Here is a 26600-nt window from a genome sequence, read left to right on the forward strand (position 1 = left end):
AGTTGTCACAAAATCCTATAATTCCTGATATAGGTCCTTGAATTGTTCGAACACCCACTCAGCAATTCTAACCGTCTGAGCAATTGATTTCGCCAGGAATTAATGAGCTCAATTAAGTACTAATTTTAACGAGAGGTATTTCATCAATATTCCATATCAGAAATGTATTTAGATGCTGTTAAAAAAGTTGAAAACACTGTACGTTTCATCGCACATAAAACTCTTTATCGGCGATAAGTATTTTGCACCAGGAAAGAGATGTAGGTACTATGTGACATTAAATGAAACCCTATTCTAGCTTTTTTTGATCTCAGTATAAAGAGAATGTTTGTGTTCAAGAAGTAAACATCAAACAATTTCCATACTCTTTATTGTGAACAATTTCAGTCTTCATTACGAAGTGCTAATGATACATTATGATTGTTCTAATCGTTTTGGCATATTCTCTTTCATTTTGTTCAGGTAACAAGTTCTGTATGGTGATGATGTTTTTGCATAATTATTTGGATTCATTAAAAAATTTGATCTGGAAATTATTTTTGGTCTCATGTAGAAAACATTTCCAGATGAAAAAAAAAACGATGTGGTTTCACTGAATGTTGACAATGAATTTTCGTAGTATGACATGTATTCATGCAACATTTTTTTCATAGCTTCAAGATGTGGACAACGAGAATCAGCTAATCCAAGAATCGTAAATGGTTTCATTGTGGAACCAAAAAAGTTCCCATTTGTTGTGGCCATATACATAAATCATGGTAGCTATGTCTGTGTTGGAACACTTATAACACCAAAATTTCTTGTGACAGCCGGACATTGCTTCGATGAAGGTTTAACTTACAATATTGTGGCTGGTACAACTGATTTACGGAAAGTTGAAGATAAATATAGAAGGATGGTAAGACGCGATAAGTTCACAGTATTTTGTAGAATAGATATGGCGAAATATTCGAAACATTAATTTTTCAGTAATCAGAATATCTATGACCTGCTTTCTGACATTTTTTTTTCTTTTTTATTCATTCTGGACATCATGTGTATTCGAAAAATATAATCGCGATGTTTGCACAACCCTTTTTCAGTAATAAACTCTACTTAAATTCTTTGAGTAACTTCCAAACTTAGAAAAAACATGTCAAAGGGATAAAAATAATAATCAAAATATTTTTTCAGATCAAGACTGTCACCAAACATCCAGAGTACGAGTATAGCTATACCGGTATCAAATATGACGTGGCAGTTGCCGAACTGGATGAGGAACTGTCATTAGTACCAGAAAAAATCATGTATGCCAGTCTGCCACCCTTCTCATCGGTGATTCCTGAAGAGTTTGGAACCGTATTGGGTTGGGGAGATACACATGACGAAAACATTCCTTCTGAAACCGTTCTGTTGGGAGTGAATCTGATCATTGATATTGATTGCGATGCTTCGGATGAATTCTTCTGTCTGGGACACCCTGATGGTGATAAAGATTCTTGCTACGTGAGTGTAAAAATCCTCCAATATCATTTTTGCAAAGTTAGACCTCAGTGATCTGTTCAAGAACAACATATTCATTGTTATACATTTATTTCGTCATATTTATGTCTGAATATCATTTATTTCTGTCTATTCGACATAATTTTGTATTAAATTGAACCTCTCTGATTTCAGGGTGATTCTGGAGGACCCTTTATAATCAATGGTACTCTGTATGGTGTTGTTTCGCATAGTACGAGTGCGGATTGTGGTACAGGCATTCCAGGACGATATACGAAAATTCCATATGTAGTTATGTGGATTAGAGAAATAGCTGGACTGCCTAGGAGACTGTCAACTTCATGCTGTCAACATAAAGCTCACAGAAAATGCTGCTGAGAAATGTATTCAGACCGAATTTTCCTGGTTTATGAATTATACACTTGTAAGGAAACAGTGATCTTAATCCTGGAATAAATTAGTTGAATTTGCTGTGTCCTTTTTACTCATTTTCATTGTTCTTGTGGGTATATGTACATAGAACAATATAAAGGTGATTTCTGTTGAATCATTTGAGAGAATTATACCTATATTAAAATAATCGAAAAACGAATCTATGATATAAAGGCCTGACTCATTTTGATTCTGAAGGTATATGACGTTAAACAACGTGTGCAATAGGTCCTTTCGTTTGCATAAAAAGTGTAGCGCTTTACTACACTCGATTTTAGTATTCGTTTGCTGATTGAATTTACACCAGTGTAGAAGAGGTGTAATTTATCTACATCTCCTTTTGACTATGTAGATAAACTACACTTTCCTCTGTACTAGAGTAAATCAAATCGAGTGTAGAAAAGTGCAACACTGTTTATGCAAACGAAAGGACCTATTGTTTTTCACACTGAAAATGCTAGGTTAATCGAACAATGATTTTCGCAGGAAGTTTTCCATAAAGATCTGATATCCAAAATGGATCAATTTTGTGTTTGACACAGTAAAAAACGATTGCATATTCGTTTCAAGATAAGAAGCTATTGTTTCGGTGTTAACGACTTGTATATGTATGAAGATATACTAGGTGACTTAGAAAACTTAACTTGTTTTACATTGTGCCCAAAAATGTAGGGGAATTCATTTATGAAAACATAAATGAGAAACTGCTTATGCTTGTGCAAATAATTTGAGCGCCTCATGTATCTATTATGAAGTTTAAAGTTATCTTTTCATTCTCCTGGAAAAATTGTATAGGTATTCTTTTTTACAGATTCAGAGAATGGACTTTATATAAAAATATATTAAACATTTATAAAAGCAGAAAAAAGAATCATATATATACTTGAGATATAAAGAGTTGCCAGAATTGAAAACTCATTCTAGTTTTTTTTTCTGGTCTCATAGTATACAATGAATGTTAGTATTCAAGAAATAAACATCATAAACTTTCTACACACTTGGTGATGGAAAGTTTCAGTAGGAATTCAGAAGTTTCCATAACATATCATGATTGTACTCATGCTTTCGGCATATTCCTTGCTATTTTGTTCAGGTAATAATTTTATACTTAGGTTATATAAACTTTTTTTTCGACAACCTTTACAGTTTTTATTAGACGATGATCTATTGGAAGGAAAACTCTTTATATGACATCATCTTCTCTAGCTTCAGCTCGTGAGCGAGTGGCATCATCTGGAGGAAGAATAGCTCATGGATTCAAGGCAAAAGAAGGGAGGTTCCCCTTTGTTGTTGCCATAATGTACAAGCATGATCAGTATTTCTGTGCTGGAACAATCATAACACCGAAATTCGTATTGACAGCTGCGCATTGCGATACTCGAAATGGACCTTCTAGTGTTGTCGCAGGATCAAATTATTTTCCGGATTTCGAATATAGAAGAAATGTAAGCATAAATACGTAAATCTGGTTTTAGGGAATTCTGAAGCTCCAACAATAAACGACAAATTTTTCTTTCAGGTCAAGAATTTTTTCCCTCATCCAAAATATATCGACTTTATCCGCGTTCGCTATGACGTGGCGATTATCGAACTGGATCATGAACTTCCGATGATACCGAGGCGGGTCATGTTCGCCAAACTTCCTGAATACTCCACTGAGGTACCCGATGATTATGGAACTGTAGCGGGATGGGGTGTTACTAAAGAGGGATTTACCGAACCCAGCCCGTTCCTGTTGGCAGTTTGTTTGAAAAAAGTGGAATGCAAAGCTGCGGAGGAATTCTTCTGCCTGGCTAACCCTGGAGGAAACCAAGATTCTTGCGCTGTGAGTTTGTTGAAATATCAGTTGATTCAAAAAAGATTCTTTCATTAGTTCAGCTACCCATTCATACCCCCTGTTCGCGTTCCCGCGTCATAAGTGTTGAAATAGAAATCTCTTCTTTTCTATCAGTCATGGTGCGTAAGCCCTTGGGGTAGAGAATAAGAGGTACCACTCGTCGTCAGTGAAATCCCGTAGTTGCGCTCAAAATAGACCTTTTCTTTGCTATCAGTCATGGAGCGTAGCCCTTGGGGTAGCGAATAAAAGTCTCGAGTAGAACCGCCCAGGTGGTGTTTCTTTCATTTCTAGAGAAATACAATCAATTACATCCCGATACCGTATAGCAAGTCATTTCACTTCGCGAGGTCATCCTTAGTAGCCATTTCGTCAGTTCTGGTTTGCGCATTTTATTGAATAACCTTTAATTTTTTTCACTGTACCCGGTATAAACTTTATAAAGTGTTCATATATAATCAGTTTCCGAAGGTGTGAATAAACTGGTACCTACATAATTTGACGATGCATCAGCGTCACTAAGCTTTTTATTTTGTTCACATTTTTGATTGATGAATTAGGTATATGTTCGTATTGTATAATGTTATTGATCCAATGGATTATTTTATTTCCCACTTATACGCAAATGGTCCGATTCTGGTAATGTGTCATTTTAGGGCGATTCTGGAGGACCTTTTCTGATCAATAGAACAGTGTATGGTGTGGTTTCGTTTGGAGTTACGGATTGTGGTACAGGCACTCCTGGACGATATATGAAGGTACCATTGGTCGTGGAATGGATAAGGGAAACAGCAGGAATACCTGAGAGCCCTAAATCTCCATCTTGTGAAGCCTTTGAAGGTCGCAGAAATTTATGATGTGTTTAGGTAGACTTCGTAAGAACCTAACCTCATCAGTGATCACGTGAAGGCCGTCAGCGAATGATTGTTCTTTTTTTGTCTTAGTTCTTAGGAAGTCTGTATAAACCCAACAGTGCTGTTGCGAAATTAAATGTTTTCTTTTCGTATAAACAAAATGCCTACATATTTCGAAATAACTTTTTATTCAATTGTATTTTTTGTTAGTAGATTAACCAATGTTAATATATTTCTTCGAAACCTCCAGTTGAGTGTTTCCAAATTTTATTAATCTCTTGTCATATATGTTTTATATGTGGTACAAAACTTTTGCTGTCATGAAAAATGAATGAACAAAAAGGATATTGACCAAGCGATCTGCAGTGTTTTACGACATGTTTTAATTCAAGAAGTTGGACGAGTGTTTTGGGACGTTCTTGAAAATAATTGAATATAGTATAAAATTTTGAGGTATTCTAGTATTACATTAGGCACCTATGATGATATTGAAATATGTAGAAAATATTTCCAGATGAAAAAAAAAAACGATGTAGTTTCACTGAATGTTGAGAATGAATTTTCGTAGTATGACATGTATTTATGCAACAGTTTTTCCACAGCTTCGAGATGTGGACAACGAGAATCAGCTAATCCAAGAATCGTAAATGGTTTCATTGTGGAACCAAAAAAGTTCCTATTTGTTATGGCCATATACATAAATCATGGTAGCTATGTCTGTGTTGGAACACTTATAACACCAAAATTTCTAGTGACAGCCGGACATTGCTTCGATGAAGGTTTAACTTACAATATTGTGGCTGGTACAACTGATTTACGGAATGTTGAAGATAAATATAGAAGGATGGTAAGATGCGATAAGTTTACAGTATTTTGTAGGAGTTAAGCCTATTTGGTAGAATAGATATGGCGAAAATTGGGAACATTAATTTTTCAGTAACTTGAGAACTTATCAAGATATCTATGACCGGCTTTCTGACATCTAATTTTTTCGAAAAAAAACACGATTTTTTTTGAAGATTTTTTTCTCGAGATGCTCTGACTGAGCCTCAGTTTTGGAACACCCTGTACAATGGAGAAACTATTGGATGTACTGTGTGGTGTTTCAGGCTATTTTATTCATCCTGAGACATCATATGTGTATTTGAAAAATATAATCGCGATGTTTGCACTACATTTTTTCACTAATAAACCCTACTCAAATTCTTTGAGTAACTTCTAAACCTAGAAAAAACATGTCAAAGGGAGAAAAATAATAATCAAAATATTTTTTCAGATCAAGACTGTCACCAAACATCCAGAGTACGAGTATAGCTATACCGGCATCAAATATGACGTGGCAGTTGCCGAACTGGATGAGGAACTATCATTAGTACCAGAAAAAATCATGTATGCCAGTCTGCCACCATTCTCTACGGAGATTCCTGAACAGTTTGGAACCGTATTGGGTTGGGGAGATACACATGACGAAAACATACCTTCTGAAACAGTTGTGTTGGGAGTCAATCTGATCATTGATATTGACTGCGATGCTTCGGATGAATTCTTCTGTCTGGGACACCCTGATGGTGATAAAGATTCTTGCTACGTGAGTGTAAAAATCCTCCAATATCATTTTTGCAAAGTTAGACCTCAGTGATCTGTTCAAGAACAACATATTCATTGTTACCTATACATTTACTTCATCATATTTATGTCTGAATATCATTTATTTCTGTCTATTCGACATAATTTTGTATTAAATTGAACCTCTCTGATTTCAGGGTGATTCTGGAGGACCCTTTATAATCAATGGTACTCTGTATGGTGTTGTTTCGCATAGTACGAGTGCGGATTGTGGTACAGGCATTCCAGGACGATATACGAAAATTCCATATGTAGTTATGTGGATTAGAGAAATAGCTGGACTGCCTAGGAGACTGTCAACTTCATGCTGTCAACATAAAGCTCACAGAAAATGCTGCTGAGAAATGTATTCAGACCGAATTTTCCTGGTTTATGAATTATACACTTGTAAGGAAACAGTGATCTTAATCCTGGAATAAATTAGTTGAATTTGCTGTGTCCTTTTTACACATTTTCATTGTTCTTGTGGGTATAGGTACATAGAACAATATATAAAGGTGATTTCCTAAAACTTCTGTTAAATCATTTGAAATATACCGAAATTAAAATAATCTAAAAACGAATCCAATGATATAAAGTCCCGACTCATTTTGATTCTAACGTTAAACAACTTGTGCATTGTTTTTCACCATGAAAAGGCTAGGTTTATCGAACAATGATTTTTCGCAGGAAGTTTTCCATAAAGATTTGATATCCAAAAAGATAAATTTTGTGTTTGACACAGTAAAAAACGATTGCATATTCGTTTCAAGATAAGGAGCTATTGTTTCGGTGTTAACGTCTTGTATATGACTGAAGATATACTAGGTGACGGAGAAAACGTAATTCGTTTCACACTTATGCCCAAAAATGTAGGGAAATTTATTTAAATTACAAAAAAGTAGTACACCAGTATAATCTCTATATAGGATTATGACTACACACCGAATTTCGTGTAGTTATCTCCAAAAACAAATGAGATATGAAGAAAAATAATATACTTGATTTTCAGTTTTTTCGAGATACCTCAGGAACCATCAGATATATTTGGGAATAACTGTTTACACTCACCCACTCATCCTTGAAAAACTTTTTCGTAATTTAAGCTACCCTGTATTTCTAACGGTTTTCGATATCCCTGTAGTCCCCCTCTAAATAGTTCTTAGCCTGCATATTCTTTTGTTATAGGTTCAGAGGATGGACCTAATATATTATACATATATAAAAGCAAAAAAAAGAATCATATACTTGAGATATTAAGAGTAGCCCAAATTGAAAACTTAATCTAGTTTTTTTCCTAGTCTCATAGTATACCAACAAATGTTAGTATTCAAGAAATAAACATCATAAACTTTCTACACACTTGGTGATGGAAAGTTTCAGTAGGAATTCAGAAGTTTCCATAACATATCATGATTGTACTCATGCTTTCGGCATATTCCTTGCTATTTTGTTCAGGTAATAATTTTATACTTAATATAAACTTTTTTTTTGACAAACTTTACAGTTTTTATCAAACCATCATCTATTGGTAGAAAAACTCTCTATATGACATCATCTTCTCTAGCTTCAGCTCGTGAGCGAGTGGCATCATCTGGAGGAAGAATCGCTCATGGATTCAAGGCAAAAGAAGGGAGGTTCCCCTTTGTTGTTGCCATAATGTACAAGCATGATCAGTATTTCTGTGCCGGAACAATCATAACACCGAAATTCGTATTGACAGCTGCGCATTGCGATACTCGAAATGGACCTTTTAGTGTTGTCGCAGGATCAAATTATTTTCCGGATTTCGAATATAGAAGACAGGTAAGCATAAATAAGTAAATCTGGTTTTAGGGAATTCTGGAGCTCCAACAATAAACGACAAATTTTCCTTTCAGGTCAAGAATTTTTTCCCTCATCCAAAATATATCTACTTTATCCGCGTTCGCTATGACGTGGCGATTATCGAACTGGAGCGTGAACTTCCAATGATACCGAGGCAGGTCATGTTCGCCAAACTTCCTGAATACTCCACTGAGGTACCCGATGATTATGGAACTGTAGCGGGGTGGGGTGTTACTAAAGAGGGATTTACCGAACCCAGCCCGTTCCTGTTGGCAGTTTGTTTGAAAAAAGTGGAATGCAAAGCTGCGAAGGAATTCTTCTGTCTGGCTAACCCTGGCGGAAACCAAGATTCTTGCGCTGTGAGTTTGTTGAAATATCAGTTGATTCAAAAAAGATTCTTTCATTAGTTCAGCTACCCATTCATACCCCCTCTTCGCGTTCCCGCGTCATAAGTGTTGAAATAGAAATCTCTTCTTTTCTATCAGTCATGGTGCGTAAGCCCTTGGGGTAGAGAATAAGAGGTACCACTCGTCGTCAGTGAAATCCCGTAGTTGCGCTCAAAATAGACCTTTTCTTTGCTATCAGTCATGGAGCGTAGCCCTTGGGGTAGCGAATAAAAGTCTCGAGTAGAACCGCCCAGGTGGTGTTTCTTTCATTTCTAGAGAAATACAATCAATTACATCCCGATACCGTATAGCAAGTCATTTCACTTCGCGAGGTCATCCTTAGTAGCCATTTCGTCAGTTCTGGTTGGCGCATTTTATTGAATAACCTTTGATTTTTTCGCTGTACCCGGTATAAACTTTATAAAGTGCTCGTGATCGGATAGAATTCCCCAAATGTAGGTTTGCTGATCGATTCGCTCATATTTCATACCTACACATATTTCCGTTGTTTATATAATCAGTTTCCGAAGGTGTGAATAAACTGGTACATAATTTGATTTTGACTACTTCGTTATCGCTACCACCCTAGATAGCAGCGAACTCTGTCTCCGACTAGCAGCTACTCTGGTAGGTTTGCTATTCTTCCTAGTGAAAAGAATAGCTGGCGCTCGAGATAAGTTTCTCCGAGGAAACCACGTTACAACAGGTCTAGCAGGTGTAAACAATGACACCATTTTCGGTTCTGTTTTTTCGTTTCTTTCAATACAGGGTGCATAAGAGCGGATCGACGAGTTTAAAAGGCCTATAAAATGGTAAAAAGTTGGAGAGAAATGGTTTTATTGATTAGAATCAGTAAGGTATATGGTTCTTGTACTCAAGTTTTGAAAACGATGCATCAGCGTCACTAAGCTTTTTATTTTGTTCACATTTTTGATTGATAAATATATGTTCGTATTTTATAATGTTATTGATCCAATGGATTATTTTATTTCCCACTTATACGCGAATGGTCCAATCCTGGTAATGTGTCATTTTAGGGCGATTCTGGAGGACCTTTTCTGATCAATAGAACAGTGTATGGTGTGGTTTCGTTTGGAGTTACGGATTGTGGTACAGGCACTCCTGGACGATATATGAAGGTACCATTGGTCGTGGAATGGATAAGGGAAACAGCAGGAATACCTGAGAGCCCTAAATCTCCATCTTGTGAAGCCTTTGAAGGTCGCAGAAATTTATGATAGGTTTAGATAGACTTCGTAAGAACCTAACCTCATCAGTGATCAAGTGAAGGCCGTCAGCGAATGATTTTTTCTTTTTTTTGTCTCAGTTCTTAGGAAGTCTGTATAAACCCGACAGTGCTGTTGCGAAATTAAATGTTTTCTTTTCGTATAAACACAATGCCTTCTTTCAACTAGGTATATATTTCGAAATAACTTTTTATTCACTTATATTTTTTGATAGTAGATTAACCAACGTTAATACATTTTTTCGAAACCTCTAGTTGAGTGTTTCCAAATTTTATTAATCTCTTGTTATATATGTTTTATATGTGGTACAAAACTTTTGCAGTCATGAAAAATGAATGAACAAAAAGGACATTGACCAAGCGATCTGCATTGTTTTACGACTGTTTCTTGCTAACAGTTTTTTTAAGAGGTAAAGCGCCTGATGACACCTTGAAAACTCAGGTAGCTTCAACCACATGCATCTATAGTACTCTTAAAAACTGTCTACTCTGTAATCTGTGAAAACTGTGCTTTAACCAAAGCTTGGCGAGCAAACCGTAGATCTATAAACGCAATGAAGTCTAGATATGGATAATAGGATGTTTAGGAAGAATGAAAACTAGCTACGTGACTGAATTGTGAGATACTGATTGCCTAAGCGTAGAAAGAAGAACTTCAAAACAAGAGAATTGAAAAGAAATCTTCGTACTGAAATTATGAATGGGATTGTCATCTATTGGATGAGTTCGAAAGATTATAGGCGAATTTCTGAGTTACACATTTTACTTCTCGTGTTCTGTTTCAGTATAATCAATGGGATTTGATTTAGAAAGTTGTTTCCTTTCTCAGTTTGAAATTATGTTCAAAACTTATAGGAAAGCAATTCAAAATTAAATATATAATACATAAACTCCTCAGCAGCACAATTTTTTCATCGAAAAGGTCAAGTATATACGAAAAGAGAACTACTCAGAGCTTACGCTTCCTTTATGATGAATTTCGACAAAGAAATAGTTCAACATTCTCTTAGTAGATGGCACTACCGGTTTAGAATAAGTTAATTTCTCACTTCGAAGAAATGCTTGTGCGTTCGCAGAGATTCTCCGAAATTTTTTATGAACATTGTCAAGGTATTCATATACAGGGTGTAAATGAATAGATGAGAAGGAAAATATTTAGCGAAAGATTTTTTCATTTCGTTTTGGTGTGACTATTTGAGACTTGAAATGTGTGCAGGAAAAGAGTTGTGCGCTTGTTGCAAGCAGGCTTGTAAAAAAAGTACTTTTTTCGTCGTTTCGTTTTGAAATTCAGAATATAGTTTTGTCAGACCCTGCTCTATCAGATATTGCGATCGGTTCTTCTTCTTTGAAATTATTTTTCTTTTCTGGTGGAATTTTGACCATTTTTCATTATGTTACTGAATTATTTAGGTCTGAAACGTACCTTGTGGAATTAGAGGGGTTCTTTATTAGGAAAAAGAAGTTGAAAGTAATCAGCAGTCTCTTCAGACACATCGGAAGGAGTAGTAGGTAAAGAGACCATTCGAAATATAAAGTTTTCATTTTCATTCTTCCCTAAGAGAAAAGGTTGTGTTCTTGTCACACCCTCTACGAGAGGTTGCATGAAAAACACTCTATTATACCTGAAAATATGCGTAATTTGATAAAAATTAACCTTTCAGAATGCTTTTCTACAAAATAATAAATAAAATATAAAATTTTTGCGTTACTCTTTACTCACTTTGAATATCCATGATCAATAATTGAAAACCATCAATGTAAAACCTCAGTTTTCGATATCGGATTCTGATTGACTAAAAATATAGCTTGATAATGATATCGATATGACTACTGAATGATTAGATTCTGTCTACCGTGAAGTTGCATGCCTAGCCCTGTAATTTGTACTGCCCACACTAATTAGTAGATTATTCAGAGGGAAAATAAACAGGTGTAAATTATGACCCCGCTGCAAAGCATAGGCAGATTTTATCTCGCCCAATGCTCATTCCGTTTTGTTTGCTATTTGAACATTACTGGATTCATTTGATAAGGTGTCGTAGGTTCAAGCATTAACAGCCAGTTTCATAATAAATTTTGAAGTCTACTTTGTTAAAAGCTTCCTCGAGTTTGTTCTTTTTAGTAGGGCTACAAAAACATCTAAAGGGACTTTTGAGGTAGAAATTGGCGAAATGTTATTGAATATTTAGCGTTGTTTCATCAGTCCTCACCTCATCATAGTGAAATAATGGAAGGTCCAAAATAGAATTCCCGATCAGTAGATGTAATCTCCCCTTTCCTGAGGGAGTTCGTTTCTAAATCCCCCGAAGAAGCTGAAAACAGAAAATCCTCGAAAAGTTCCACTCGCTTTCCAACCAACAGGTCATAAAATTTATTTCTACGAAGGTTATCGTTCAAGGAGAACGCTTTTTATCGCTAGGAAAAGTTTATAATGGATAAGTTTGCGAGCTGAGATGTATAGTTTGCCAATTTTCAAGTGAGAAACGGGTATTTTCATGCTCGTATGGAGGAGTGGTGTGGGACAATTTGTATTGGGGTGTTACGATTCGGCTATCTTGAAATAATTCGGATATAATCATTTTTTAATTCAACTTGTTGGAACAATCTACGTTCAAAATTTGATTTAGAGTAGAAGCGTTCAACTCCTCCATTTATTTATGGTCTACAAAATATAAGAAGAGCCTTCAGACACGTTTTTATAGGTTTTCGAAGGTCTCTCTGGAAGAGGTTTATCTTCAATGTGTTCTAAGCCTTCCAAAAACAATTTGTGTGTGCTCTGCTGAAGTATCATTGCAAACTTTACTTCTTATGCGGGAGGAATAAAATTCTGAGATTTATTCTTACTAAAAGAGTTGCTCTTTCAGTATATTAAACACTTTCAAATCTACGATGATTTTTCTGGCAGATATGCTTGTCGAAAATTGGGGTCAGTTAAAAATTCGTCAAGACCGAACGGTTGCACTGAAACTTAGAGATTTATCACTAGAAGGGTTTATCTTTCTGAATATGTCGTTATTGTTGTTGAAAAGGCAGATTGATACTCAATAAGGTTCCAAATTCTACAGCTATCATTGACGACTGAAATTCACCAAGATTGATTGAACAAATGATTGGAATATATGAAAAGGAAGCCGGAAAAATAGTATTTTTGTCAACAGGAAAACTTAAAAACTTATCAACAACTCACATGATTACCCTATTTACATTTATTGTCAGTTTGATACCTCTGTCGTGTTTTTTGAATAAGTGGAATTAGGGACAAAATGAGCATTGCTAGTGTTTTCGAAATTTTTGGACGATTATGGATCAGTTTGAGACATGGGAGGGGATACATAGTGGACACAATAACAGGATTATCAGACGATGATAAAAAACTGATCAGAGATTCTAAAGAGGTACTACTACAGCTGTCCCTTGAAAGCGGTGGTGAAATTATGATAAAGTGAGTAGTGTATTGCTGTTCTTTTCATCTTTGATTATAATTATTCATTCATAAGATCTTTTTCAAAGCCGCAATGAATTAGTATTAAGTAACTGAATCTATGAATCACCAATTTTTTGTCGAATGGGCAGTCAATTTCAAAATGAATAAATAATCGGATATTCCTCTATACCTATGGGTCCCCTCCCACTGTGGCCTGTACAAATTGATGCTGTTAGCCAGTGAATTGCGACTAGTTGACTTTTATGGTTTCTACCCCTCTCCCAAGAGTCGTTGCGTGGATATTTTATTGCCTACATCATTCCTCAAGGAAAGGACTATTTAGCGCAAAAAAATTGTCCGAACCAAACTTGTATTCTCCAGTTTAGCATCTGGTGATCCTTAATTGTTTAGCGTTTTACTGGTGCTCCTGTGAAAATTTTAAGATTTAAAGAAGTGGTTCAATTCGAAGGGATCAAGATTAGAATAACATCCTGAATTTTCTCGCTTGTTTATTGAGCAATCTGTATATATATTTTTAATTTCTTTGTAGGTTCTTGAAGAAATATCCTCAATACCTCGATTTCTACCCCTTCAAAGATGTACCAATTGATGAACTGAAATCCAATAAGGCATTTTTGGAGTTGTGTACAGAGCTGATGAACGCTATAGAAACGTGGATTGGTAAGCTTGATGATCCTGAAGAGTTGAAACACATCTTGGAGAAAACTGGCGAAGAATATATAAGAGAGAAGAACATAACTGACCCCCAATATTTTCTGGTGAATGAATGATTTTGTGAATTTTATTTTCTTCAACGAATTTTTTTTAGGACTTTGGAGAGACTTTTGTCGATTACCTTGTTCCACTGGTGGATAAGAAAACGTTGAAAGCCTGGAAAAAATTCATGGAATTTGCTATGAAAACTATGGCATCTTCACTCAAATGCTGAATAATGAACTGAATATTTTATGAGATCAAAATGAGCATATTTGTATTTATATATTATTAAAAACCCAATTACCATATTTATATTTGAGTTGAAATAATTTTCATATATTATAAAACATCAGTTTGCGTTGGTTTTCTCTTAAATTGTTGAGAGGTCGCCTATGCTTAGCTATACTCCATTCACATTTATTTTAGCAGTCGGTTGGCCATGAAATAATTTTCTCGAGCTTTTGTAACTAGAACGGAGTAAGGTTGCCACTCATGAAGTGTCGTTAATGTCATAACGCCGTTGCCACAACTTATATCAATTTTTATTACGAAAATGCAGAAAGTGATTGAAAAAAGAGACAGGGTTTCAGGAAGTGCTATTTACAATTCAGGTCATTCAAATAGTTATACCCTGATATTCTGAAATCCACAATACGTCAGACGGTAGCGAACATATTCAATGTAAAAGAATTTATCTAATGTTTCATCTGAATCTAAACGACTTATATTTCAGCAGAATGTTTCCACAATCAGAAAGGTTGTGAATGAAGAGGATGACAAAGAATTTCCTTCTATTGGGAGACCTAAAAAAGTGGTGGCATTTGAGAATTTTATGTTTGAGTGGAAAGTTTACTACAGGATTTTCGATGAATATTATCATAGAATAAGTTCCCGAAAATTGATTTTTCTATTTTTCATTTCACTTGTCTTATACATTGTAAATGTCTTAAGGTACCAATAATTATTATTATTAAATCAATGTATTAAGATGAACAGCCACAAATACGCGCCAGTTGTGCTGTTAATTGTTTATTCTTGTGAAATTTTTGATCAAAGATGAAGTACATCTTGACTTGAAACTTCCTTCAATTCCTTTTACTTATATTGATGCAAAATGATTTTTGTTGAAGAATTTAACATTCTTGTAATTATCTGTTAATTCCTTCGGGAGATACCCATTCCCAACCACTGCATCATATGCATTTCATCTTTGTGTTAATATTTGTGAAATCTACAACTGATGTAACGTTTTCAAACTTTAGCCAAAGAAGATAACGAACATCAACTCTCCTCAAGGTAGTGCATATTATGATATTATACTGATGTCTTGTATTTTCCATGCAAATAACTGGATTTGGTATGCCTTCAATCAGTTTGTATAAACTTCAATTATGTTCGTCACATATTTTCCGAAGAGATTCGACATTGTGATAAAAAACGTAATAACAGAAACTTTTATGTAGAACGGACAACATAGCGTTGATTTAAAACCCAAAAATGTTTTGACAAGCTTCATAACCCCACATTTTAGTACTCTACAGAGTGAAATGTGTCAAATTTCCATGGCCAACTGAGTGCTAAAATGAAAGTGAATGGAGTATAGTGTAGAGTCCCACACGAAAAAAATCTAGTCGTACTGTGTCTTGTTGAATAAAAAATCAATTATTTCCCACCAGTTATCTTACTATGATTTTATATTTTTCCGCAGATGTTTTGTCTGAAACTATACCTCCTACTTCAGCACAGAATGGCTGATGAATAGCTCCCGAGATAGAAGAATCCATTTATACCTAATAATTCCCACTGTAGACCTAGCAGATATCATGGGCGAAATATAAATTTGCAGAAAGTGAAGCTCAAGTCTAAATGTACAGTGGAAAATTACAAGGTTATGGGCGTCTAGGGAGAAAAAATAATTAACAGTACCGAAAGAAAGGACCATATTTATCACAGACACACGATTCAGGATGTCGGTCGATAAAGGCCAGGTGAGTCAAGAAAGAGAACTGTGTAACTCCATAAGCAGCCTGGGGGCAGATAACCAGGGGCGTTTCTCTGTGAATAGACTCTCCAGGGCCGTTTCTGAATTTTCGCGTCTGTGTGTGTGTGCGCGCTGAAATAGGGACTCCGGAGAGATATAGATTTGGGGTGAATTAATTAGGGAGGTTATTAATTGGGTATAGTTAGACAGAACAATTGCTCGTATCTCCTGTTTGAGTACCGTGGATCTGGAGTGTGAAAAGAAACAATATAAATGATCATACCCCCAGTTTAACTGCTTAATGGAACTTTATGCTCTCTGATCCAATTTTGACGAGTACTTTGACTAATATGCAGATATTTCGAACAATTTACAACAATCTTGGAACCTTATCTTCGCTCTGAAACGGAGTTTTCAATGCTAGCAAGTGTGGAAAGTGATACCTTTCCGCTAGAGACTGGAGTTGCCCGGTCAAGAAATCGATTGTGGCAAAATTGTTGAAGTTATATCATTGGCGCATATACACATGTCAAAATTTCATGATACACAAGCGTAAGAAATTCTAGAGAAGTTGAAAACATCCAAACAACTGTAGACCGGTTTCGGGATCATTGTCCCTCATTAGTACTGTGTAGAGTTAGATACCTCAACAGGGGGATTTGAGTATACGAGGATATATTGATGAATTCTTAGCCTACTATAGAAACAAACAAAATTTCAATGTCAAAATATTTTATTACTCAACATAGTCTCCTCTTAATTGGATACATTTATTACAGCGAACCTGCAACGTCTCTAGACCTTTCAAAAAAAATGTTTCTTCTTGCTCTGCAAACCAGACCTCCACAGTTTTTATAACCTCCTCGTTGGAAGAAAATTTACGACCTTTCTAACTTTTTTTCAGTTGAGGAAAGAGATGATTTTTGGATGGAGCTAAAACTGGTGAATAAGGGAGGGATTTTAGTAATTAAAACCCTAAATCAGGAATTTTTTGCATGGCAACATGAGAGTTGTGTGCAGGGGCGTTGTCCTGCAAAAACAAAACAACTTTGGATAGCTTTACGCCTCTTTTCTCTTTAATGATTTCCCCTAGAGGGGTCAGTTATGTCGAATAATAATCTCCGGTTTTTGTTCTACCCTTATCCAGAAAATCAATCATGATTGCTCCATGGCAATCCCAAAAAACTGAAGCGAGAACTTTTCCAGCAGATTTTTGGACACGAAGTTTCTTAGGTCTTGGAGAACCAGACTGTCGCCATTCCATCGATTGTTGCTTTGTTTCTAGATCGTAGAAATGTACCCAAGTCTTATCCATAGTAACAATTCGGTTTAAGAAGTCTGCATCGTTTTCAAATCGAGCACAGATCGAACGCGATGCTTCTACCCTTGCACGCTTTCGGCCAACATTCAAACATTTGGGGATCCATTTTGCAGCAGTTTTTCTCATGTCCAAATCGACGTGAACTATATTATGAACGTGCTTCAGATATCCGTTTTATCCCAATTCGACGGTCTGATAAAATCATGTCATGAACTGCATCGATATTTTCGGGGACTGACATAGAAACTGGCCTTCCCGATCGGTCATCATCTTCAATGGAAAATTTACCTCTTTTGAAGCTTGCAGTCCAATTTTTCACGGTCGCATACGAAGGACATTGATCACCAAGGGTATTAAGCATATCTTCGTTAATCTGCTCACCTCTTAACCCTTTTAAATACAGGTATGTACTTGATGATGGCTCGATACTCCAATTTTTCGATTTTCACAATTTCGTTGGACATCTTCTCTCTTTCAATTTATTACGTAACTCTGGTTTACTTTTTTGACCTCAAACTTCACATTGACACTTTTAATGAGTTATTGTTCGTTGCTATGGTAACGTAATATTTTTTTATGCATGGAACTGGTCTAGGCTAACTAGATATCAATACAACCTCCTATTTCTCACAGCGACCCACCAGTTTCTCTTAAGGTCCCACCCTCCTGCACTGTACTGATGATTAATTCATCAATGAAAATAATTTATCTTTCATGATGACAGATCATCACAGAAAAGTCAGAAACTCAAGCAAAAGTATCTGGAGAGATATCTGGGGAGACATGAATTAGTAGCTTCCAATAAAATCTCCTTGGTGTTTTCTGGAATAAATGAACGCCCGTGGTGGTGGCATAAATAAAACTGAATACATATCCCATTTCCAGGGACTTTTTCGATTTCACTCCAGTGTGGTGTTGGCAAACTTGGAAATGAGAAAAATTCATATTTCGTGAGAGGCGACTGGTTCTATTTGTCTTATATTCCAAAGTTATTCAAGAAGTTCGAAATGAAGTTCGTCAAAGATTCTTTGAGTTTTTAACGAATACATTAGGAAGCAACTTTCCGTCCAGATTCCAGATGATCCGTTTGCTGCCTAATTAGTTTTCTCTGGTTACCTGTTTCTGAAGAAATGATCTTTTCAGGATTATAATCTAGGTAGATAGGCTTTTAAGGCAGATCCACGTGTTGAGTAAATCCGAATTTGAATTTTTTTCGAGTCTTTTTTCGTGGTATCTGCACTACATAAGATATTCACCAGCTAATGTGAAGTTTACGTCATGTGATATGCCAATTTTGATTGCAAATCTGCAGTGTGGTTTCATTTGGATCATTGCTCTCTGAGAATTTCTTATAAGAGTATGAATAAATGCAATTTTTCGCTTCATTCCTGTGTGCATTATCGTTTTGCGGTTTCGTGACATTAGGACCAGCTGTTAGATAATATCTCCGAAGACATCGACATGCAATTCAAACTCGGAATGATTTAGGATCAATCCAAGACGAAATCCGTTCAAGTCTAGCGACGTCTCTCACTGAGAGAATGAGACATGACAATGCATTTAAAAGGTAATTCCTTACGATAACGAGCTGGAAAATCCAAACTTCGAAGATTTGCACGCATCTACCTGGTATTTGCTTCGGATTCCCTTCGTTTCCATGAAAAATGTCGAACATCTTTAAAAATTGCTGAACGTCATTATTGAAAATCTATGTATCTGGAGTTAGTTGTCTTTTGTGATCACAGACTCGAGTTACACGACGCTGGTTTCGTATGAAAACAGTCGAGTAATGTGAATGTATCATGGGTTTAGCAGGAGTATATCGACATTTGAAAAATCAAAGGAATTGTAGGATTATAACCAAGGAAAACTCGAAATCATCAATTATGGATGAGACTTGGGTACTTTTCTACGATCCAGAAACAAAGCAACAATCGATGGAATGTCGGCACTCTGGTTCTCCAAGACCTAAGAAGTTTCGTGTCCAAAAATCTGCTGGAAAAGTTCTTGCTTCAGTTTTTTGGGATTGCCATGGAGTATTCATGATTGATTTTTTGGATAAGGGTGGAACAATAACCGGAGATTACTATTCGACATTACTGACCACTCTACAGGAAAAAATTAAAGAGAAAAGACGCGGAAAGCTATCCAGAGGTGTTTTGTTTTTGCAGGACAACGCCCCTGCACACAAATCTCATGTTGCCAAGCAAAAAATTCGTGATTTGGGGTTTGAATTACTAGAATTCCCCCCTTATTCACCTGATTTGGCTCCATCCGACTATCATCTCTTTCCTCAACTGAAAAAAAGTTTAAAAGGTCATCAATTTTCTTCCAACGAGGAGGTAATAAAAGCTGTGGAGGTCTGGTTTGCAGAGTAAGAAGAAACATTTTTTTTGAAAGGTCTAGAGACGTTGCAGGTTCGCTGTAATAAATGTATCCAATTAAAAGGAGAATATGTTGAGTAATAAAATATTTTGACATTGAAATTTTGTTCGGTTCTATAGTAGGCTAAGAATTTTTCAATATATCCTCGTATATTATTGTGAACTGATTTCGAACGACCATAAACAACCACTTGGCAGAGCCACTGATATCTTCCACTCTGTGAAGTCATCAAATATCAATCCCGGCTACCCTTGCAGAGGTCTGTGGTAAAACTCAAGGCCAATTCAACCAATAGAAGCCATTAAAACATTCCTCCGTTGCCGAGCGTTGGTGGTTCCACAAGCGTAAGCGAGATTTCCATGAAAATTCTAATTTTACGTGGTCTCAATTAAACGAAAAGGGTTTTGTATCCGACCCATCCGAACAATGTTTGCGGTGCAAACAGAGTGGGAACCGTCCAATTCGCTGATTGCTTTCTATCGATAGAATTGAATATGAGAAATTTCGATAGAACAATTATGTAGCTAGGCAGGAACCATTGATCGGAGATCTAATCAATCAGGAGTACCAGATACTCCGAATACCACGGTTTTGCCGATCAATTGCAACGACATTCAGTTCATTTTCTCAAAACAATGAATGGCATATGTTATTTGGTAATTTTTTTCTCGTTTAAGGTACTGAATTTGGCGATAACCTAGTTTTTGTTTGTCAGTACCGATACGCCAGAGTTGACGCGAATTTTACGGATTGTTAAACAATTCTACCCTTTTTTCCTTAACCTATTCGGTTCTCCCTGCTGGAAGTACGATTTCCTGGCTGGCGTGCAAACCCGTTGGGAGCAACTGTTTCACTGAAGAATCCCAGTATAGACAACGCTCTACTTTCAGTCTCGAAGAACAACAGTGATAGTTCAAAACACTTATAGTCATGATCTCGAAATGATACATCACAAATATGGAACAATTTTCCAAATATTTGAATATGGAATTAATATAATTGCAATTTAGCACGGGCATATCCTAAATATCGATTCTGGCAGACAGTTATTTTCACACCAAGGTCTCAAATTATCCTTCGGTGAATTAACGAAACCCCTCTTTTATATATCATATATAAATGAGGTTAACACTGATCAAACACCCACCCACAGTCACTCATTATCTACATCTCCCCAAAACGTGGAATGATTTCCTGGTTCGGAATACCTACTCCATATAATTGAATCTAACTGTCGCGCCATCTTCCGACAATGAAACTCATCAAACCAGTCGGATTGATGAGGTTCAGCATGAGGAAATGAAATTTTAGTGATACTTGGAGGTCAGAAATTGGCCGTAAAATGACTAATGTTCTTCGTCGGAATGCGCCATTACCTTCCGTTTGGAAAGCTGGGATGTTCAGAGGATGAAATTAATGAAGTATCCAGCGAACAAAATCGATAACAGTTATGGCTGCTTGACCTGAACATATGAAGCATCCAGAGGATTCTCGTTTTTGCCTCATACTCATTTGTAACCTATGGTTAATTTTTTTGAAGGAACAAAGGACTAAAATACATGTCTACTGAATAACGAATCGTGAAAATTCACGAATCCATACTGATACGTTGTATTTACCCAATCAGGCAGGGGTTTCGTTAAGAAAATCTTCGAACTAACTTGATAAAAGTGTATTATTCATTGATCTTTGTTTCCTTTGGGATATGATCTCGAGATGGAGAAAAGAAAAACAAATTTTGATTCCAATAAAAAAGATTCAGCTTATTCTGTAAACACATTTATGTCTGGGTGCAATCAACTTATATTCTACAGCAGAATTTGGTTTGGAATTGATGTACTGAGTCACTTTTCAAGACCGTGTAGGTTACCTCTTTAATTCCTACGTGAATTCGCAATCTGGATGCTTCCAAATCGACAGGTAGAACAGACGTCTCATCACAGGGTAATAAGATCATTCCTATTCATATTCACGAGCCCATTTCAACACACGAGAGTATGTTCTTGAATTACCGTCTGACTATAAAATGCATAACTACAAAGAGGGACATTTAAAGGGGCTGCGTTGTTAGGGAGTGAGATGGTGGATGCACAAGATCTGAAGATGTTACATGTATAATAGATGGATGGATGGATTTAACTAGTTCTGGGCCTTTGGGAACGACGACAAGTATCAGGATTTCTGCTGACATATCTTGAAGGGTAATTTGAGAGTTGATAATCATTGAATCTAGTAGATGAAGATAATATTTCAAAAAAGTAACAACATTTACTTGAAATGTTTCAAATTTTTGAAAGTTTGACACATTTATGGAGACCTAGGAATTGGTTTTGTTATCTAGCAGCCTTTAACATACATATGAAGTTGTGATTTGCAAGCTCTCAGTTGATAGCAATGGATTGTGATGCAGGTTTGATGAAACTATTTTTTTTCAGGCTAGCAATATGACACAAGACCTCCCAAAATAGCTCTGTATGGCGCATTCACAGAGGGAGCTCGGAAACCAGCGGTTTAAGGATATACTGCATCAATCTCTAAAATCAGTTGATGCCAATCATAACTGGGAACAACTAGCGTTAGACAGATCACAGTGGAGGTCTTTGGTCCACAGTTATAATGGAGATTCGAGAAGAATACAGCGGCGGCCAGATCTGGTTGGTGACTATCCATGCCCGGGGTGTGGAAGGATCTGTAGATCACGGCTGGGTCTCTTCAGTCACAGGAGGGCACACAGTCGCAAGTAGCCCTAGATCTTTTCAATCCTTTTGTAGGTTTATTCTCGGTAATGGGATACAGAAATGAATGAATGAATGACATGGACTCATCAATGTTTTTCATGGATCTTTCATAATAAGTCTTCGAAGGATCATCAAATAAATACATGAACAGTAAATTTCTATAGATAGCCTCCATTTCCAGAGATCCAAAAGCCGAATCCATCTGTCCAAGCCAGCAGCAACAAGTGTACCAACCGTGGCAGCGGGCGAATAGTGGAAACCGCAAAGAATTAATCTGGTCCAGATAAAAGTGTTCAAAACAGCTGGACAAAAAGAGAAAGGGCCCATAATTATTATTGGGGCGCCACCAGTTGCTACAACCGCGTTCATTAAATTCTAGACCCCGAAGTGGCAAGCGGCAATATTTCCCGGAGCAATAAATAATCTTGGCGACTTCCGGAATGACACGGTATTTACTGCTGAAACTCAAACTGATGGTCCTGCTGAGAAATTGAATGTGTAGGGAAGATGTTATGAGGAGGGTGGGCCGATAATGGATGGAAGGATTTATGTTTTATGGGCTGGGGCCATGGAGAGATTCATGAATTATTTCAATAATGATGCAAAACGCTCCGATACCTTCGTGAGGATTCCAGGGAAAATACTCTCAGGAAAATGGTTCTGCTTATGATTGGAGAAAGATTTCGAGAAGCAGATCAGCTGCTATTGATGGGATAGTTGTTTTCTGTATTTTTTTAGAGCTCACGTGTTTCTCACGTTCTTGTAATAGTTTTTCAATAGAACAAATCTTTTAGGTCATTTTTAGATCTCAGCGAGGGAGCTTATATAGAAAAATTATCTGTATGATCCATATTTGAAACATCAATGGTCTCTTCAAAAAGGAGGTGGGTTCCTCCTTCGAGGAACTGATTCATATTTGTGCTGTATATTGTCAAAATTGCACTGTAGACAGCCTTTCATAGTGAACTCGAAAATGAAAAATGGAAAAACACAAAATTCGTTTTTCTCGAAATCTGCGGCGGAGATCCAAAAGTTTGGTATGGAAATATGGGTTTCCGAACACGCAGAATCGATTGGAAATAAAATCGTGAGCCTATCTCTCCTCGTTTAGATTTTCATCTTCGAAATGGCATTTTTCAAAAATGGCAAATTTCAATCTGCGATATCTCCTGTTATACTCGTCAGATCCAATTGAGATTTCCCATTTCGTAATCAGCACTAGTCAGGCTTCAATACTAGATCAATAACTCGAATTAGAAAATCCCAAATTTTTGGGTCAAAAATGAGCAAGGGGTTAGACCCCCCTAAAATCACATATTTGCTCCTGTCTCTGAGAAGTACGGTGTTTTATTATTCCTCCAGAGAAAGAAATTCATACAAGTCGTTTTGAAGATTCCAAAAAACCAATGATTTGATGAGCCAATGCAAAATTGCACTGTAGACAGCCTTTCAAAGTGAACTCGAAAATGAAAAATGGAAATACACAAAATTCGTTTTTCTCGAAATCTGCGTCGGAGATCCAAAAATTTGGTATGGAAATATAGGTTTTCGAACACGCAGAATCGATTGGAAATAAAATCGTGAGCCTATCTCTCTTCGTTTAGTTTTTCATCTTCGAAATGTCATTTTTCAAAAATGGCAAATTTCAATCTGCGATATCTCCTGTTATACTTGCCAGATCCAATTGAGATTTCCCATTTCGTAATCAGCACTAGTTAGGCTTCAATACTAGATCAATAACTCGAATTCGAAAATCCCAAATTTTTGGGTCAAAAATGAGCAAGGGGTTAGACCCCCCTAAAATCACATATTTGCTCCTGTCTCTGAGAAGTACGGTGTTTTATTATTCCTCCAGAGAAAGAAATTCATACAAGTCGTTTTGAAGATTCCAAAAAACCAATGATTTGATGAGCCAATGCAAAATTGCACTGTAGACAGCCTTTCAAAGTGAACTCGAAAATGAAAAATGGAAAAACACAAAATTCGTTTTTCTCGAAATCTGCGTCGGAGATCCAAAAGTTTGGTATGGAAATATAGGTTTTCGAACACGCATAATCGATTGAAAATAAAATCGTGAGCCTAACTCTCTTCGTTTAGATTTTCATCTTCGAAATGGCATTTTTCAAAAATGGCAAATTTCAATCTGCGATATATCCTGTTATACTCGTCAGATCCAATTGAGATTTCCCATTCCGTAATCAGCACTAGTCAGGCTTCAATACTAGATCAATAAATCGAATTAGAAAATCCCAAATTTTTGGGTCAAAAATGAGCAAGGGGTTAGACCCCCCTAAAATGACATATTTGCTCCTGTCTCTGAGAAGTACGGTGTTTTATTATTCCTCCAGAGAAAGAAATTCATACAAGTCGTTTTGAAGATTCCAAAAAACCAATGATTTGATGAGCCAATGCAAAATTGCACTGTAGACAGCCTTTCAAAGTGAACTCGAAAATGAAAAATGGAAAAACACAAAATTCGTTTTTCTCGAAATCTGCGTAGGAGATCCAAAAGTTCAGTATGGAAATATGGGTTTTCGAACACGCAGAATCGATTGGAAATAAAATCGTGAGCCTATCTCTCTTCGTTTAGTTTTTCATCTTCGAAATGGCATTTTTCAAAAATGGCAAATTTCAATCTGCGATATCTCCTGTTATACTCGTCAGATCCAATTGAGATTTCCCATTTCGTAATCAGCACTAGTCAGGCTTCAATACTAGATCAATAACTCGAATTCGAAAATCCCAAATTTTTGGGTCAAAAATGAGCAAGGGGTTAGACCCCCCTAAAATCACATATTTGCTCCTGTCTCTGAGAAGTACGGTGTTTTATTATTCCTCCAGAGAAAGAAATTCATACAAGTCGTTTTGAAGATTCCAAAAAACCAATGATTTGATGAGCCAATGCAAAATTGCACTGTAGACAGCTTTTCAAAGTGAACTCGAAAATGAAAAATGGAAAAACACAAAATTCGTTTTTCTCGAAATCTGCGTCGGAGATCCAAAAATTTGGTATGGAAATATAGGTTTTCGAACACGCAGAATCGATTGGAAATAAAATCGTGAGCTTATCTCTCTTCGTTTAGATTTTCATCTTCGAAATGGCATTTTTCAAAAATGGCAAATTTCAATCTGCGATATCTCCTGTTATACTTGTCAGATCCAATTGAGATTTCCCATTTCGTAATCAGCACTAGTCAGGCTTCAATACAAGCACAATGTATGTTTCATTTATGTGCCATGTGACAAAACAAGGAAGGTAGGATACATATCTGACACATAACTGCTCTGTGATAGTAATCTAGGAGAGATAATAGAAAGATCGTTGAAAATAAAGAAACGAACTATCGAATCTCCCCAGATAATACTATTGATAACAGCTAAAACACTCGAGGAAAACAATGCCCCTTTCTTGTACCTAATAGCTTTTCAATGGAACAAATCTTTTAATTCAATTTTAGATCTCATCGAGGGAGCTAATATAGAAAAACTATCTGCATGATCCATATTTGAACCATACATGGTCTCTTCAGAAAGGAGGTGTGTTCCTCCTTCGAGGAACTGATTCATATTTGTGCTGTATGTTGTCAAAATTGCACTGTAGACAGCCTTCCAAATTGAACTCGAAAATGAAAAATGGAAAAACACAAAATTCGTTTTTCTCGAAATCTGCGTCGGAGATCCAAAAGTTTGGTATGGAAATATGGGTTTTCGAACACGCAGAATCGATTGGAAATAAAATCGTGAGCCTATCTCTCTTCGTTTAGATTTTCATCTTCGAAATGGCATTTTTTAAAAATGGCAAATTTCAATCTTCGATATCTCCTGTTATACTTGTCAGATCCAATTGAGATTTCCCATTTCGTAATCAGCAATAGTCAGGCTTCAATACAAGCACAATGTATGTTTCATTTATGTGCCATGTGACAAAACAAGGAAGGTAGGATACATATCTGACACATAACTGCTCTGTGATAGTAATCTAGGAGAGATAATAGAAAGATCGTTGAAAATAAAGAAACGAACTATCGAATCTCCCCAGATAATACTATTGATAACAGCTAAAACACTCGAGGAAAACAATGCCCCTTTCTTGTACCTAATAGCTTTTCAATGGAACAAATCTTTTAATTCAATTTTAGATCTCATCGAGGGAGCTAATATAGAAAAACTATCTGCATGATCCATATTTGAACCATACATGGTCTCTTCAGAAAGGAGGTGTGTTCCTTCTTTGAGGAACTGATTCATATTTGTGCTAATGTTTTATTTATGTAACATGTGACAAAACAAGGAAGGTAGGATACATATCTGACACATAACTGCTCTGTGATAGTAACCTAGGAGAGACAATATAAAGATCGTTAAAAT

At 36.3% G+C, this 26600-nt stretch overlaps 4 protein-coding genes and 1 long non-coding RNA gene across 6 annotated transcripts; 4 read left to right on the forward strand and 1 right to left on the reverse strand.

Moving 5' to 3' along the window:
• Positions 1-303: 303 nt before the first annotated feature.
• LOC123318855 (brachyurin-like) lies at positions 304-6662 on the forward strand. 2 transcript variants are annotated; one of them, XM_044905613.1, is made up of 4 exons: positions 304-462; positions 654-898; positions 1174-1485; positions 1657-1953. In XM_044905613.1, exons 1-4 carry the CDS (start codon positions 417-419, stop codon positions 1858-1860), a joined length of 807 nt encoding a protein of 268 aa, XP_044761548.1. In that variant the 5' UTR covers positions 304-416; the 3' UTR covers positions 1861-1953. The 2 variants fall into 2 exon arrangements, with proteins under 2 accessions (XP_044761548.1, XP_044761549.1); XM_044905614.1 differs by lacking the exons at positions 654-898; positions 1174-1485; positions 1657-1953 and adding exons at positions 5205-5449; positions 5879-6190; positions 6366-6662 and having other exon boundaries at positions 310-462.
• On the forward strand, positions 2935-4942 carry LOC123318857 (trypsin 3A1-like). Its single transcript, XM_044905615.1, has 4 exons — positions 2935-3007; positions 3121-3359; positions 3434-3739; positions 4405-4942. The coding sequence occupies exons 1-4, from the start codon at positions 2962-2964 to the stop codon at positions 4603-4605; spliced, it is 792 nt and encodes a 263-aa protein (XP_044761550.1). The 5' UTR covers positions 2935-2961; the 3' UTR covers positions 4606-4942.
• Positions 6663-7592: 930 nt separating the features above from the next.
• On the forward strand, positions 7593-9685 carry LOC123319134 (trypsin 3A1-like). The gene is made up of 4 exons (XM_044905985.1): positions 7593-7665; positions 7775-8013; positions 8088-8393; positions 9458-9685. The coding sequence occupies exons 1-4, from the start codon at positions 7620-7622 to the stop codon at positions 9656-9658; spliced, it is 792 nt and encodes a 263-aa protein (XP_044761920.1). The 5' UTR covers positions 7593-7619; the 3' UTR covers positions 9659-9685.
• A 1404-nt stretch (positions 9686-11089) lies between these two features.
• Positions 11090-11544, reverse strand: LOC123319539. Its single transcript, XR_006538506.1, has 2 exons — positions 11387-11544; positions 11090-11288 (listed from the first exon to the last, which is right to left on the reverse strand). It is a non-coding gene; the product is annotated as an uncharacterized LOC123319539 (long non-coding RNA).
• A 1320-nt stretch (positions 11545-12864) lies between these two features.
• On the forward strand, positions 12865-14109 carry LOC123318928. Its single transcript, XM_044905713.1, has 3 exons — positions 12865-13108; positions 13641-13869; positions 13920-14109. Exons 1-3 carry the CDS (start codon positions 12930-12932, stop codon positions 14037-14039), a joined length of 528 nt encoding a protein of 175 aa, XP_044761648.1. The 5' UTR covers positions 12865-12929; the 3' UTR covers positions 14040-14109.
• The last annotated feature ends 12491 nt before the right edge of the window (positions 14110-26600 follow it).

This window comes from Coccinella septempunctata, chromosome 8, assembly GCF_907165205.1.
Source record: "Coccinella septempunctata chromosome 8, icCocSept1.1, whole genome shotgun sequence".
NCBI classification, from domain to species: Eukaryota; Metazoa; Arthropoda; class Insecta; order Coleoptera; family Coccinellidae; genus Coccinella; species Coccinella septempunctata.